General features: G+C 39.4%; 1 protein-coding gene across 14 annotated transcripts in view; it reads left to right on the top strand.

The window, feature by feature from the left end:
- Window positions 1–17,925, top strand: part of asip1 (agouti signaling protein 1) — a 213,461-nt gene that overhangs the window by 40,397 nt on the left and 155,139 nt on the right. For 2 of the 14 annotated variants that reach the window (XM_061875048.1, XM_061875038.1), the window contains exons 2-4: window positions 7,935–8,119; window positions 8,200–8,249; window positions 15,061–15,123. In XM_061875048.1, coding sequence (XP_061731032.1) covers window positions 7,951–8,119; window positions 8,200–8,249; window positions 15,061–15,123 — 282 coding nt within the window. In that variant the 5' untranslated portion in view covers window positions 7,935–7,950. The other 12 variants (XM_061875049.1, XM_061875044.1, XM_061875050.1 and 9 more) reach the window with 10 other exon arrangements.

The following is a 17,925-nucleotide window of genomic DNA, read 5'->3' as shown; positions in this document are numbered from 1 at the left end:
GCGACACACAGAGGTGGTTGCCCGGGCTTTGCCAACATTTGATTGTAACAATGTCAAAAAGATAAAGGCTAGGACACAAAATTCACTTTTTCACCCATGCATTTAATACTTCATATTCATATTGATATTTGCGAGGATATTTTTTTCAGGAGATCATTTGCCACCTTTTGCTGTCACAATGTGTTCCTGTGACTCCAGCACCAGCTTGGACCCTAAAAGTGTAAGCCCGTGCAATTAAGCAGCCCTGCTAGCCAGGTCCATCCATCCATCATCACTATACAATACAACATTTCTATTAGAAGTGATGTGACAGAGGGCCAATTCCTCGCAGTCTATTCAGCGCATTTTAGGCCACCACCAACTTGGATCTAAAGATTTGTCCCCCCAATGAGTTATGTTGGTGTCACGACTTGGACTAGGGCGTGGATTGTTTTCCCGAGGCGCAAAGTGATTGGAGTGGACACGGCGTCAAGGTAAGGACATGATTTAATTTGAACTAAAAAACTCGAACAAACAAAAGGCAGGTACAAAAACTTGGCAGTGAAAATAAAACTTGCACTAAGGCAAAACTATGAACATAAAACAAAAACTTGCACCATGGCATAAATAACGAAAAGCTTACTTGGAACAAAACGAGAACGGGACATGGATCCTTGGCATGGTTCATTACAAGGTGCGTAGCAGGTGATAGATGGTGATGTTGCCAGGACGAACAAATGAAACAGACCGGCTTAAATAGCATTGACATGATCAGTGAAAACAGGTGTGCGAGTGCAAAACGTGAGACAGGTGTGTGACATGAGGGCAGGTGAAAACTAATGGGTAGTCATTAGGGGTGTGGGAAAAAAATCGATTCGAATACGAATCGAATCGAATACGTTGTGCGATTCAGAATCAATTCTCATTTTTAAAAAATCTATTTTTTTTTTAATTTTTGATCAATCCAACCACTACACAGCAATACCATAACAATGCAATCCAATTCCAAAACCAAACCTGACCCAGCAACACTCAGAACTGCAATAAACGACACAGAACAAACCAAAAGTAGTGAAACAAAAATAAATAATATCAACAACAGTATCAATATTAATTATAATTTCAGCATAGCAGTGGTTAAAAATCCCTCATTGACATTATCATTAGACATTTATAAAAAAAAAAAAAAAAAAGAACAATAGTGGCTTACACTTGCATTGCATCTCATAAGCTTGACAACACACTGTGTCCAATATTTTCACAAAGATAAAATAAGTCATATTTTTGGTTCGTTTAGTAGTTAAAACAAATTTACATTATTGCAATCAGTTGATAAAACATTGTCCTTTACAATTATAAAAGTTTTTTTTTTTTAATCTACTACTTTGCTTGCATGTCAGCAGACTGGGGTAGATCCTGCTGAAATCCTATGTATTGAATGAATACAGAATCGTTTTGAATCGGAAAAATATCGTTTTTGAATCGAGAATCGAATCGAAAAAACCAATATAGTATCGAATTGTGACCCCCAAGAATCGATATTGAATCGAATCGTGGGACACCCAAAGATTCACAACCCTAGTAATCATGGTAACAAAACAAACAAGAAAGTGGAAAAACAGGAACTGAGTGTCCAAAAAACAAAACATGATCACACAGACATGACAGAGACCCCCCGTTAAGGACAGATCCCAGATGTCCCAAAAAAAACTACGATCAAGAGTCATGGGAGGGCAGGAGGGGGACTTGGCGGGGGGTCGCCAGACCAAGTGTCCCAGTATCCACCGGGGCAGAGTCAGGTGGCGGTGACGCGTAGAGGACCGCTGTACTTGACGAGGTGGGCGACCCGGGAAGGGCCACATCCGTGGCCGACGAGGGGGTCGGCGCACTTGGCGTGGCGGACGACCACGTAGCGGCCACATCCGTGGCCGACGAGGAGGCGGACGCATCGTCATCGTGGAAGGCGGCGAAGTTTGGCGTGGTGCGTCAGGCGGCGTGTTTTGGCGTGGAGCTGCTACTGGCGGTACTGGAGCTTGGCGCCGTTGAGCTGCTACTTGCGGCACTCGAGCTTGGCGGTGTGGTGCAGCTATTGGCAGCACTGGAGCTTGGCGTGGTGCAGGCACTGGAGCTTGGCGTGGTGCAGGCACTGGAGCTTGGCGTTGAGCAGGCACTGGGGCCCGGCGTGGTGCAGGCACTGAAGCTTGGCGTGGTGCAGGCACTGGGGCCTAGCGTGGTGCAGGCACTGGGGCCTGGCGTGGTGCAGGCACTGGGGCCGGCGTGGTGCAGGCACTGGGGGGCGGCGTGGTGCAGGCACTGGGGCCTGGCGTGGTGCAGGCACTGGGGCCGGCGTGTTGCAGGCACTGGGGGGCGGCGTGGTGCAGGCACTGGAGCTTGCCGTGGACTTGGTGCTAGCCGTGGACTTGGACTTGGTGCTAGTCGTGGACTTGGACTTGGTGCTAGCTTTGGACTTGGACTTGGTGCTAGCCTTGGACTTGGACTTGGTGCTAGCCTTGGACTTGGTGCTAGCCTATCACTTGGTGCTAACCGTGGTGCAGCTAGCCGTGGTGCAGCTAGCTGTGGTGCAGGTGGAGCTGGCCTAGCTGGGGGTTGCGGCTTGGCAGGCAAAAAGACTGGTAGTGGTGTCCGTACCGGACGTTGCGGCTTAGGAAGCCGAAAGACTGGTGGCGGCGGCCGTGCTAGAGGCTGTGGCTTGGCATGACACTGAGCGACCCAACCTTAACCGCTCCCAGCCCTAGCCCCCCCCTCAATGAGCGGATATCAGACGCGCTCCTCGCGGTCTGGAACTGTCGTTTGGGGTGGGTGGAGGGAGGTAAGGAGGGGGGCAGAAACCTCCCCATTAAATTGTCCAAAATGTCTTTCTGTTTTACCCACCTGGGTTCGAGTGGGTGAAAAAAAAGAAAAATAATTCAGAAAAAAAAAAATCTTCCTGAGTTGTGATGTCATCCACTGACAGTGGTGTGAAATTGTCCTGGGGAAGCCGGGCAGCCTGCTGCCTTTTTCCACCCGGGGGGGGGAGGACCTTGCGGGAGCGACATGTCCTGTCCGCTCGCGGAAGCCTTCCCTGACGTTCTTCGTCGGGGGCGGTGGTTCCAGGACTGCGGTGACACGGCGCCGTCCCCACCACATGGAGCTATTCGGGATTAGCTTGCCGCTTAGACTCCACATGAGATCCCGGTCCTTCATGGCCCCTAACGCCTCCCATTCCTTCTTCCATCGACTCAAAAACGCTTGCAGGGAAAAAGTTTTGCTGCTGGCAACATCTGTCACAACTTGGACTAGAGCGTAGATTGTTTTCCCGAGGTGCAAAGCGATTGGAGTGGACACGGCGTGAAGGTAAGGACATGATTTAATTTTAACTAAAAAACAGAAACTAACAAAAGGCGCTTCCAAGGAGGTACAAAAACTTGGCAGTGAAAACAAACCTTGCACTAAGGAAAAATTATGAACATAAAGTCAGTGTGTGAATGTGTGTGTGAATGGGCGAATGTGGAAATACTGTCGAAGCGCTTTGGGCTCCTTAAAAAAGGGGTAGAAAAGCGCTATACAAGTACAACCCATTTACAATTAGGTATAAAACAAAAACCTGCACTATGGCGTAAATAATGAAAAGCTTACTTGGAACAGAACGAGAACGGGACATGGATCATTGGCATTGTTCATTACAAGGTGCGTAGCAGGTGATAGATGGTGATGTAGCCAGGACGAACAACAGAAACAGACCGGCTTAAATAGCATTGACATAATCAGTGAAAACAGGGGTGCGAGTGCAAAATGTGAGACAGGTGCGTAACATGAGGACAGGTGAAAACTAATGGGTAGTCACGGTAACAAAACAAACAAGAAAGTGCAAAAACAGGAACCGAGTGTCCAAAAAACAAAACATGATCACACAGACATGACAGTGGGTTTAGAATGTATGCTTTGTTAAAATACAGAAATCATGTCCTAACTTTTTTTGGACCTACCTTCCTACCTATTTATGCCTGCAAATGGCCAACAAGTTCATCTACAGTTCAGCCACAAGTTCCCCACATGTTCCTGCCAAGTTTAAAAGTTCTCAGATGTTATCTTTGTAAGAAAAGAAAGGTGCGTATAGAACCCAAACATGAATTCCTGCAGCTCTGTGAATGTTTCTTTGTTGTTGTCATGCCACTCTTTTTCTCTCCTTGCTGATCATGTTTTTCAATGTGGTTTTACAATACTGAAGAGGGGTTACGTTACATTCCAAAGTCCTCCGCGAATAATGGATGAATCCATAAGATTACGTATTATTCCTCTCACTATTTTTTTTTTTTACAAACGGTAATGATATAGTTGGTCTTTTAATGCTAGTCTTGTTCAGCTCATTTTAGTAGTTCTCCTTTTATTACAAACATGCCTACAAAACAACCATCCATCCATTTTCTTCCACTTAACGTGCAGTGTATATACACGTAGTAGGGATGGGCGATATGGCCTAAAATCTATACTGTATTACGATATATTTTGCAGCCTCCTGCTATAATGGTAAACAGCAGTGGTTCTCAAATGGGGGTACGCGTACCCCTGGGGGTACTTGAATGTATGCCAAGGGGTACGTGATATTTTTCAAAACTATTCTAAAAATAGCAACAATTAAAAAATCCTTTATAACTATATTTATTAAATAATAAAAATATGAATGTAGGTTTCTAAACTGTGAAAAGAAATGCAACAATGCAATATTCATTGTTGACAGCTAGATTTTTTGTGGACATGTTCCATAAATATTGATGTTAAAGATTTCTTTTATTGGGAATAAATGTTTAGAATTAAGTTCAAGAATCCAGATGGATCTCTATTACAATCCCCAAAGAGGGCACTTTAAGTTGATGATTACTTCTATGTGTAGAAGTCTTTATTCACAATTGAATCACTTGTTTATTTTTCAACAAGTTTTTAGTTATTTTTATATATTTTTTTCCAAAATAATTCAAGAGAAGACCACTACAAATGAGCAATATTGTGCACTTTTATACAATTTATTAAATCAGAAACTGATGACATAGTGCTGTATTTTACTTCTTTATCTCTTTTTTTCAACCAAAAATGCTTTGCTCTGATTAGGGGGTACTTGAATTAAAAATTTGTTCACAGGGGGGTACATCACTGAAAAAAAGTTGAGAGCCACTGGTATACACTATACCACAATATATTATTTTGTATTATTTGGTATGTGAATGAAATAGCTGTTGACATATACGGTAACATATTACGTAATTTCCGGTTGTATCATTTTCCCAAAACTATCAATTTGTACTTGCTAATTTACTTTTAATATTTGGTTAATTTCTCTTGTAACATGGTCATATCAACACATCTGTTGAAAAATAATGAGCACTTATACTGCTGCTTTTTTGATACTTTAGATTAGTTTTGACCGAGACTACAAATTTGGGTATCGATCCAATACCAAGTAGTTCCAGGGCCAGTATTGGTCATAACATTGACTTCAAATTTTAAAGATTATCAAATGACAACATTTGTGATCACAATTACAATAAGACAAAAATACAGGACGACAGGGTAACAATATCAGTTAAATATTATATGATTTCTTACCGGGCAGCATGGTGGTAGAGGGGTTGGTGCATGTGACTCACAATACAAAGGTCTTTCTGTGTGGAGTTTGCATGTTCTCCCCGTGACTGCGTGGGTTCTCTCCGGGTACTCCGGCTTCTTCCCACTTCCAAAGACATGCACCTGGGGATAGGTTGATTGGCAACACTAAATTGGCCCTAGTGTGTGAATGTGAGTGTGAATGTTGTCTGTCTATCTGTGTTGGCCCTGCGATGAGGTGTCGACTTGTTCAGGGTGTACGCCCGAATGCAGCTGAGAGAGGCTTCGGCACCCCCCGCGACCCCAAAAAGGGACGATTTCCTACCATTAACTTGCATTTAAACACCTTGGTTTTTGCCCTAAAGTCCTCCTGTGTCCAGGGACTTTTATTGTGAGCATGTAAACAATAAAAAAAATGACAACATTTTTTAGTAATAAAAATGCTCGCTATAACAGTGTACTATCGACCATATACTGATACTATACTTGAAGTTAAAAGTTAAAATACCTCTGATTGTCACACACACACTAGGTGTGGTGAAATGATCCTCTGTATTTGAGCCATCACCCTTGATCCCCCCCTTGGGAGGTGAGGGGAGCAGTGAACAGCAGCGGTGGCAGCGCCCGGGGATAATTTTGGTGATTTTCCCCCAATTCCAACCCTTGATACTGAGAGTCATCCTGGGAGGTAATGGGTCCCATTTTTATAGTCGTTGGTATGACTCGGCAAGGGTTCGAACTCACAACCTACCGATCTCTTTGCCATCAATACTAAAGACCTATCTCCCCACTTATGTTTACATTCAAGAGCTTTAGCTTGCGATTGGCGGTTAGTATGATCTTCCTACTCTACAATGTGTAGTGTGGCATATTTAGCTATTCATTGTCCTCCAGTGATAATGTTACATACGTAAGAAACTTTGTTTTATAGTCTATATTGCGAAACCTCAACACATATCTGAAATAATTTTCCGTCTACTGGTGTAAACAATGATTGCAAGCATGTATGCTGTAGTGTTATTATTTCAAAATTATTATGCCTTAGAGCAGGGGTCACCAACCTTTTTGAAACCAAGAGCTACTTCTTGGGTACTGATTAATGCGAAGGGCTACCAGTTTGATACACACTTAAATCAATTGCCAGAAATAGCCAATTTGCTCAATTTACCTTTAATAAATAAAACTATAAATATTTATATTTTAAAAATTGGGTATTTCTGTCTGTCATAACATCGTACATTTTTTTTTCCTTTTACGGAAGGTTTTTTGTAGAGAATAAATGATGAAAAAAACACTTAGTTGAACGGTTTAAGAGAGGAGAAATCAGGAAAAAAATGAAAATTAAATTTTGAAACATAGTTTATCTTCAAAATTCAACCGAAAAAAAGAAGAGAAAAACTAGCTATTTTGAATCTTTTTGAAAAAAATACAAAAAAATAATTATATAACATCATTAGTAATTTTTCCTGATTAAGATTATTTTCTGAATTTTGATGACATGTTCTAAATAGGTTAAAATCCAATCTGCACTTTGTTAGAATATATAACAACTTGAAACAAGCTATATTTCTAACAAAGGCAAATCATTATTTCTTCTAGATTTTCCAGAACAAAAAATTTAAAAGAAATTCAAAAGACTTTGAAATAAGACTTACATTTGATTCTATAAAGATTTTCTAGATTTGCCAGAATATTTTTGGGGGATTTTAATCATAATAAGTTTGAAGAAATATTTCACAAATATTCTTCATCGAAAAAACAGAAGCTAAAATGATAAATTAAATTAAAATTGATATATTATTCTTTCCAAAAAAAAATACATTTACTTGAACATTGATTTAAATTGTCAGGAAAGAAGAGGAAAGCATTTAAAAAGTAAAAAGGTATATGTGTTTAAAAATCCTAAAATCATTTTTAAGGTTGTATTTTTTCTCTAAAATTGTCTTTCTGAAAGTTATAAGAAGCAAAGTAAAAAAATTAATGAATTCATTTAAACAAGTGATTTTCAAATTCTATTTGAGTTTTGTCTCTCTTAGAATTTAAAATGTCGAACAAAGCGAGACCAGCTTGCCAGTAAAGAAATAAAATTCAAAAAATAGAGGCAGCTCGCTGGTAAGTGGTGCTATTTTTAGAACAGGCCAGCGGGCGACTCATCTGGTCCTTACGGGCTACCTGGTGCCCACGGGCACCGTGTTGGTGACCCCTGCCTTAGAGTGAGTCAGAAAGGGTGTTTTTTAGCGAATAAACTGCCTTTTTACGGTACATGCTGTAAATTAATATTAATAAGAAAAATAACAAAGAGCATCTCTACTGTCAGACCACTAAGACATGTCCAATATTTTTGCTTTTTGCTCCAGAGGAAAGATTTTAAAAATGCACGCTTTCCTGCTTCTGGGCTGCGTCGTCTTTGCTACCTCAGATTACATCTTTGGCTCCGCCCACATGATGATCGACGACAGGCTGTCCACCAACAAGGTGACCATGTTCAACTCACTCTCTCGAAACATCAACCCCGGCTTGCAACCACCAGTTGTCATTGTAGGTAAGTGGAAAACAACACACTGCTTTGTTGTTGTTGTTGTTGTTTGTTGTTGTTGGTCACACTTACGGTTTTCTGTCCAGCAGAACTGGCAAAACCTGGAAGGAGGAAGAGAACAAAGAAGGTCAAAAAGGTGAGTTTGCATGTACCGGTATTTATATTTTTCAGTAAAAAAAAAAAAAAATACAGTTTTGCAATCTCAAAGACAAATATAATAAATAAGCTCAATCAATCAATCAATCAATCAATCAATCAATCAATCAATCAATCAATCAATCAATCAATGTTTATTCATATAGCCCTAAATCACCAGTGTCTCAAACGGCTGCACAAACCACAATGACATCCTCGGTAGAGCCCACATAAGGGCAAGGAAAACTCACCCCAATGGGACGTCGTGACAGTGACAATGATGACTATGAGAAACCTTGGAGAGGACCGCATATGTGGTCGGAATGACAAGGCCGTCGATTTGTTACAAGTCTTTATTCATGTTTTCCACAAAGCCAACCGGGCATACACCATGCTATTAATACTCCTGAACATGCCAGCGCTCCCTCTCCTAACTTGTCCACTCACTTACTCATATCACTCACCCCACATACCGCCATTCTTAAAGGGGAACACACAGCTTAAGGCCATCATCAAGACAGACATGAAATGCTAGGGGCATTGAGTGCCACTGTATTAAATGACAATTGAAACTCACTTGCAAAATTTTAAGTTTGTTGGCATTATTTGCAATGAAAGTGTAGATGTGGCGGTTTTTAAACAACTGATGATCTACCTACAGGTGAAATTAATCAATTAAATTTGTCATATGCATTTATGCCCCGGCACACGATTACCATAATTTCATGAGAAACAAAAATTGTTTTACACTTTTATACTGAAATAAATACATCTACAATGTATTAAATAAAAATAGAGAAACAAATTATTGCAGCCGTATAGTTTAGATCCATGAAGGAAAGAAGAAAGTGAATGAATGTTTATAACTGAATACATTTTCATATGCATAATTGTTTTTTCTTTTGTATTATATATTTTATTTTCAAAACACAGTATAGAATGTGAGATATAACAGGATAGTGCATACATTTATCGTTTGTTTTCAAAACAGTTACAAAAAAGTGGCACCCCAAAACTTTACAGCGGGACCCCATTTTTATGACTTGATGGCCATTTTGAAAATTCCTAGTGCCAACACTGTATGTTATCTTTGTTGTTGTTTTTATGACTGCCTCCCCTTACAGGACGTCTTGGCGAAGTTGGTAGAGTGGCTGTGCCAGCAATCTGAGGGTTACTGGTTCAATCCCCACCTTCTACCATCCTAGCCACGTCCGTTGTGTCCTTGGGCAAGACACTTCACCATTGCTCCTGATGGGTCCTGGTGAGCGCCTAGCATGGCAGCTCCCACCGTCAGTGTGTGAATGGGCGAATGTGGAAATACTGTCAAAACGCTTTGGGCTCCTTAAAAAGGGGTAGAAAAACGCTATACAAGAACAACCCATTTACCATTTACCTTACCATATGCCAGTGGTTCTCAACCTTTTTTCAGTGACATACCCCCTGTGAGCATTTTTTCAATTCAAGTACCCCCTAATCAGAGCAAAGCATTTTTGGTTGATAAAAAGAGATAAAGAAGTAAAATACAGCACTCTGTCATCAGTTTCTGATTTATTAAATTGTATAACAGAGCAAAATATTGCTCATTTGTAGTGGTCTTTCTTGAACTATTTGGAAAAAAAGATATAAAAATAACTAAAAACTTGTTGAAAGATAAACAAGTGCTTCAATTATAAATAAATATTTCTACACATAAGTTATCATCAACTTAAAGTGCCCTCTTTGGGGATTGTAATAGAGATCCATCTGGATTCATCAACTTAATTCTAAACATTTCTCCACAAAAAAAGAAAAGTTAATTTAAAGTTAAAGTGCCCCAGGAATCATTTTTGGTGATTTAACCCCCAATTCCAACCCTTGATGAGTCCCATTTTTATAGTCTTTGGTATGACTCGGCCGAGATTTAAATCTTTAACATCAATATTTATGGAACATGTCCACAAAAAATGTAGCTGTCAACACTGAATATTGCATTGTTGCATTTTTTTTTTCACAATTTATGAACTTACATTCATATTTTGTTGAAGTATTATTCAATAAATATATTTATAAAGGATTTTTGAATTGTTGCTATTTTTAGGATATTTAAAAAAAATCTCACGTACCCCTTGGCATACCTTCAAGTACCCCCAGGGGTAAGCGTACCCCCATTTGAGAACCACTGCCATATGCCACTGCTGCAACTTTATTTGTTTTTACAAATCCTTTCTTTAAAATTACAACTGCTACCCAAAAAAAAGTAAACGGACACATGTTGGCACAGGTAGCAATAAATAAATTCATCGACTTATGAACATGCTATGTACAAATCTTTTTTTTAGAACATGTTAAATAAACCAAACCAATTCAAAACATTTTAGTCTGAATCAGTAAAAATTTAGAACCAAATCTGCATGTTTTTCCCCATGTAACACCTGTGCCTTTCACACAGAACCAGTGAAACGGGACATGTGTGTGCACAGCAATGATTAACTCAGCAGGATACGCTTCACCACAACTGCTGTCTGTTAAGATCAAGCAGCCAAACCCCTGACTCATGTCCGTCACCCGTTTTTGTGTTTTTCACACAGGCAGCGACACCGAACAAAAAGGTTCTTTATTCCCGCCTTTAACACGCAGCGTGAAAGAGTTGGCTGGAGGACGCAGATGCTACAGCCTTTATTGTGGACAAGTGGTCTGTGCGCAGATATCACCTTGCAAATCAGCCGGCGCCGAATCGCAATGTGACACTCTTTAAAAGTGCAAGTTTTTTAACGTCCGGTATAAGTTTACACCATGGCTTTATGGTGTTCTACGGTTTTCACTTCCAAGAAGCACATTCTTTCCCCCTAAAAGAGCTGAATGTGCAGGAATGAGGCATGATTAATCGATTATGGAGTCTTCGAGAGTACTCACGCTAGGACAATCGTGCCGTGTCTGGGCCCACTTAACACCTATAGTACGGCACGATACACTTCCTCCAGGCATCTGTGTAAATTTTGCAAACAGCCCCTTTAACGCTGAATTAGTAATCTTACTATTGATTTATATCTCCTGCTAATAACATAACCTACTTACAGTTTGACAGGCTAAGTCATACCAAAGAATGTAAAAATGGGACCCATTACCTCCCTGCTTGGCACTCAGCATCAAGGGTTGGAAATGGGGGTTAAATCACCAAAATGATTTCCGAGCGCCGCCACCGCTGCTGCTCACTGCTCCCCTCACCTCCCAGGGTGTGGAACAAGGGGATGGGTTGAATGCAGAGGGCAATTTCACCACACCTGGTGTTTGTGTGTGTGACTATCAGTGGTACTTTAACTTTTAAACCTTGTCAAAGGATATGAAGGCATGTGTGAATCACAAAGATTATTATCAAGGTTTAGGTGAAAATAAATACTCATCAAATATACTGAGAAAGAAGGGACTCAACAAAATTGATAAAAATACATTTTGTAAGATAAATTTGAACTTTATTAAAAATAAATAATATGTATGTTTCTGTCACTAATATCAAAGTGCAAAAAAAAAACATCTTCACCACTTTAGTCATAATTTATGTGCTTAAGAAACTTCTCTGTGACTTAAAGGCCTACTGAAATGAGATTTTCTTATTTAAACTTGAAGGTCCATTCTATGTGTCATACTTGATCATTTCGCGATATTGCCATATTTTTGCTGAAAGGATTTAGTAGAGAACATCGACGATAAAGATCGCAACTTTTGGTCGCTAAAGAAAAGCCCTGCCTGTACTGGAAGTAGCAGACGATGACGTCACTGGTTGCAGGGCTCCACGTATATTCCCATCGTTTTTAATGGGAGCCTCCAACAAAAAGAGCTATTCGGACCGAGAAAACGACAATTTCCCCTTTAGTTTGAGCGAGGATGAAAGATTTGTGAATAAGGATATTGATAATGAAGGAATAGAAAAAAAAAAAGTGACGGCTCCGGGCGACAGCAGTGTGAGCGTTTCAGATGTAATTAGACACATTTACTAGGATAATTATTGAAGATCCCTTATCTGCTTATTGTTTTAATAGTGTTTTAGTGAGATTTTAAAGATGGTAAAAGATTGTAAAGACATACCTCGAGGTCGGATGGCTGCGGTGAACACAAAGTGTCTCAGAGAGAAGCCGAGGAGCCAAGCTCACAGCTGCCGCTGCTGCAGGACGACGAATAATCCGATGGTGTCTCCGGTAAGATATATATCACAATTTCCCCATCCAAAAACATGCTGGTTGACGTAGAGAAAATATGTTCGCTTGACCGCTCCGCTTCACAACAAACAAAGAAACATCGGCTGTGTCTCGGTGCTAAAGACAGCTGCAATACACCGGTTTCCACCAACAACATTGCTTTTTATAGTCTCCATTATTAAATGATCAAATTGCAAAAGATTATTCAACACAGATGTCCAAAATACTGTGTAATTATGCGGTTAAAGCAGACGACTTTTAGCTGTGTGTGTGCGCAGCGCCAATATTTCCTTACCGTCCGTGATGTCACGCGTACACGTCATCATTCTGTGACGTTTTCAACAAGAAACTCCCGGGAAATTTCAAATTGCAATTTAGTAAACTAAAAAGGCCGTATTGGCATGTGTTGCCCCGTTAATATTTCATCATTGATATATAAACTATCAGACAGCCTGGTCGGTAGTAGTGGGTTTCAGTAGGCCTTTAAGCTTCTGACTTCTTCTGTTTGTTTGATATTGTGATTACTGCCGCAAGTGGCAAAAAAGTGTACTACAACTGCTGCCGCACATATGGACCACAGCTGAGAAACAGATGTTTTTCGCGGCCCTATGGTTAAGAAACACTTCGCTAAACCAGCCTATGCAGACCACTTACAGTAAATCTAACACGCCTGTTGGTTTCTTATCTTCCGTGTCATAATGTGTCTTATTGTTCCATCACGTAGAACAAGATCGGCAGTAAGAGGCGCCTCCCCCCAACTGCGGACTGCGTTCCCTTGTGGGGGAGCTGTAAATCTGCGGGGAACGTTTGCTGCGACTTGTGCGCCTTCTGCCACTGTCGCATCTTCAGAACCGTCTGTTACTGCCGGATGGGCAACCCTCGCTGCTGAGCACACAAGGAGGCCACGCGGACGTGGGGGGATGCGAACAGCTTCCTGGCCCAAGAGCTTGCCTGAAATTCATGAAAGCACTTTAGGAGGCTGGACTGCAGCAGTCTGATGAGGAGCGACAAACAACTAAGCAATCAATGACACTGCATGACTATAAGATACTTATTTTCATATACGCCTCATGCCTATATGTATCATTTATTAAAAAATTATGAATAAAATATATGCAATATTACACTGGAGTGCTTATTAAATGGGGCAGCACGGTGGAACAGGGGTTAGTGCATGTGCCTCACAATACGGAGGTCCTGAGTAGTCCTGGGTTCGATCCTGCGCTCGGGATCTTTCTGTGTGGAGTTTGCATGTTCTCCCCGTGACTGCGTGGGTTCCCTCTGGGTAGTCCGGCTTCATCCCACCTCCAAAGACATGCACCTGGAGATAGGTTGATTGGCAACACTAAAATTGGCCCTAGTGTGTGAATGTGAGTGTGAATGTTGTCTATCTGTGTTGGCCATGCGATGAGGTGGCGACTTGTCCCGGGTGTACCCCGCCTTCCGCCCGAATGCAGCTGAGATAAGCTCCAGCACCCCCCGCGACCCCAAAAGGGACAAGCGCTAGAGCAGGGGTCACCAAGGCCGTGCCCGCGGGCACCAGGTGGCCCGTAAGGACCAGATGAGTCGCCTGTTCTAAAAATAGCTCAAAAAGCAGCACTTACCAGTGAGCTGCCTCTATTTTTTTAATTGTATTTATTTACTAGCAAGCTGGTCTCGCTTTGCTCGACATTTTTGATTCCAAGAGAGACAAAACTCAAATAGAATTTGAAAATCCAAGAAAATATTTTAAAGACTTGGTCTTCTTTTGTTTGAATAAATTCAGTTTTTTTTTTTTACTCTGTTTCTTATAACTTTCAGAAAGACATTTTTAGAGAAAAAAATACAACCTTAAAAATTATTTTAGGATTTTTAAACACATATACCTTTTTACCTTTTTAAACTCCTTCCTCTTCTTTCCTGACAATTTAAATCAATGTTCAAGTAAATTAATTTTTTTATTGTAAAGAATAATAAATACATTTTAATTTAATTCTTAAATTTAGCTTCTGTTTTTTCGACGAAGAATGTTTGTGTAATATTTATTCAAACGTATGAATAAAATTCCCCAAAAATATTCTGCCAAATCTAGAAAATCTGTAGAATCAAATTTAAATCTTATTTCAGGGTGGATTTTAACCTATTTAAAACATGTCATCAAAATTTTAAAATTAATCCTAATCAGGAAAAATGTTCGACAGAATACAGACAGAAATACCCTTTTTTTTATATATATATAGATTTATTTACTTAAGTTAAATTGAGCAAATTGGCTATTTCTGGAAATTTATATAAGTGTGTATCAAACTGGTAGCCCTTTGCATTAATCAGTACCCAGGAAGTAGCTTTTGGTTTCAAAAAGGTTGGTGATTAAATGAAATGTAGCAAGGGGTATCCAGCAGTCAAGATGGACGTTAATAAAGGGGCTGTTTGCATCCTTTATGTCAAAACTATGGAACGGGCTCCATCTCGTGGCATGCCAAATAATCACTTGATTAAAGTACAGTGTTTTGTTTTTCCATATTCAGACACAGTGTTACTGTTCAAACTGTGTGTAAAGTTGCAGTGGCCAAAAATGTACAAAAAAATACAGTACTGTTTGGACACTCCTTTTCATTCATGTGTTAATTTTTTTTATTTTCATGACTATTTACATTGCAGATTGTCACAGAAAGCAGAAATACTGGCAAAATTGATGTGGCGTTAAGTACTCAACAAAAAAAGGTGAAATAACTGAAAATATGTTTTGTAGCTTCAAGCACACCTGTGAAGTGAAAACCATTTCAGGTGACTACCTGTTTGAGTTAGAGTTTATTTGGAACATGCAAGCATACAACATGATACATCACAATTTCCAGTTTCTCTTTTCAACATGTTCGAAAAGGGGTAGGAAGAAGCAGAGCTTATTTAATCCTACCCCTATTCTTTTACATAACAGTTGCTAAAACTATTGTTCACTTCCTGTTCTCAATGTATTCACAATATACTCCATAAGTAATCACAATAAAAATAAATAAATAAATAAAAAATTGGTGAAGTAAGTTATATTCTATACGATGAGATAAGTAAGGTTATTTTGAGAATGAAAGAATGGATGGATGAATAAATTCAGAATGTTTATCATGATTCTTCTTCTTTGTATTTTGTAAACACTTTAAGTTTGAAGAGTTTCTTGAAGTGGATCATATTAGTACATTGTTTGATTGCTTTGCTTAATCCATTCCATAATTTAATTCCACAAACAGATATACTGAAGGTCTTAACTGTTGTACGTGCATACAAATGTTTTCAAGCAGTGGTCCCCAACCACCGGGCCGCGGCCCGATTGGTACCGGGCCGCAGAAGAAATGTTTTATTTTTTTATTTTATTTTAAATTATTATTATTATTTTTCTTTTTATTAAATCAACGTTAAAAAAAACACAAGATACACTTACAATTAGTGCACCAACCCATAAAACCTCCCTTTTTCGTGACAAAAAAAAAAGAATTTTGTCCAGAGGATTATTTGGGTACGTTTTATTAATGTGCTTGTTCTGTTTTTGGCTAAACTAAAACAAAGAAAACAACTTGGAGTTGTCTTTATTTTTAAGTTATTATGCCATGATTTTACCATTACAGCCCACTTGGGAATAGATTTTACTGCATGCGGCCCCTGAGCTAAAATGACTTTGACACCCCTGTCTTAAACCCGGGTAGCAAAAGATATATCCAAAATAAATAACGATTTTTTTTATGCTCGTACAAGCGTTTACATGGATGGTCCTTTTGTCAAAGTAAAGGAGAGGCTTTGCTGCTTACTTCAAATGGCCATGTCGTTGCTTCTTGTTAAGAGTAAGCTTGTCCGGGGAGATTTAACAGTTCTTGGAAAGTTGGAACTGCTAAGTGGCAGCTTTCATGCTCTGCCAAGTTTGTCGCTTGGGTGTTTTGTAGTATGAAGTTAACATGCCGGTCTCGGACTGTTTACTTGTTTTTGACATTTTCCCCATTAAAGGGCGTGTGGTTTGAATTGTCTTCCATTTTGCTAAAATCAGTCAGATCTGGCTTTTAGCTTATGTTCTTCTAGTTATGTGGACTTTAATGTGTTTGTTGACGTTGAGAAATTACCATAGCAACGCAGACCTCCAATACACTGGTTTTGAGCACCTTTAACCTCTTAAATCCTACACACAAAAAAAAGCATATCCAAAATAAATCAAGTTTTTCATTGCTTGTTTTTGACATTTGCCCCATTTAAGGGCTTGTGGTTTGAATTGTCTTCAATTTTACTAAAATTGCTTGGCTTTTAGCTAACATTATTTTAGTTATGTAGACTTTTGTGTATTTGTTGATGTTGAAAAATTACCAGAGCAACCCAGACACAACCAAGCAGTTTTAACAGTTAATGAGATGTATTAATAAATATTGCACTGATGTGCTATGTCACACATTCATCACACAAAAACTAAAATGTTGCTGTCATGTTTTCAGAATAGCTTAACATATATTAACCTCCATTGGACTGGTTTTGAGCCCTATTTAAAAAAAAGACATCCAAATTCAATAAAGTTTCCCTGCTTGTACAAGGTTAGAGAGTTTTAGCGATAGTTGGACGGCTAAATGATAGCTTTCAGGCTAGGCCAAGCTCGTCGTTTTAGGGTTTTATGATATTATTTGTGACAAATGCTGGACTCGGACTGTTCACTTGTCCTCAAGCCAGTGTGGTTTGAATTGTCTTCTGTTTTACTAAAATTGCTTGGCTTTTAGCTAACATTATTTTAGTTATGTAGACTTTTCTGTATTTGTTGAAGTTGAGAAATTACCAGAGCAACCCAGACACAACCCAGCAGTTTTAACAGGTTAATGGGATAAATATTGCACTAATTGTCACACATTCATCACACAAAACAGCTGTCATGTTTTCAGAATAGCTTAACATATATTGACCTCCATTCGACTGGTTTTGAGCTTGAAAAAAGATAGCTTTGATAGATGGAATGATAGCTTTCAGGCTAGGCCAAGCTCGTCGTTTTAGTGTTTTATGATATTATTTGTGACAAACGCTGGCCTCGGACTGTTCACTTGTCCTCAAGCAAGTGTGGTTTGAATTGTCTTCTATTTGACTAAAATTGCTTGGCTTTTAGCTAACATTATTTTAGTTATGTAGACTTTTCTGTATTTGTTGATGTTGAGAAATTACCAGAGCAACCCAGACACAACCCAGCAGTTTTAACAGGTTAATGGGATAAATATTGCACTAATTGTCACACATTCATCACACAAAACAGCTGTCATGTTTTCAGAATAGCTTAACACATAGTGACCTCCATTAGACTGGTTTTGAGCTTGAAAACAGATAGCTTTGATAGCTGGAATGATAGCTTTCAGGCTAGGCTAAGCTCGTCGTTTTAGGGTTTTATGATATTATTTGTGACAAATGCTGGCCTCTGACTGTTCACTTGTCCTCAAGCGAGTGTGGTTTGAATTGTCTTCTATTTTACTAAAATTGCTTGGCTTTTAGCTAACGTTATTTTAGTTATGTTGACTT

Source organism: Nerophis ophidion, linkage group LG16 (assembly GCF_033978795.1).
Source record: "Nerophis ophidion isolate RoL-2023_Sa linkage group LG16, RoL_Noph_v1.0, whole genome shotgun sequence".
NCBI classification, from domain to species: Eukaryota; Metazoa; Chordata; class Actinopteri; order Syngnathiformes; family Syngnathidae; genus Nerophis; species Nerophis ophidion.
The sequence above is the reverse complement of the archived record's forward strand: the minus strand, read 5'-3'. Positions and strand labels throughout refer to the sequence as shown.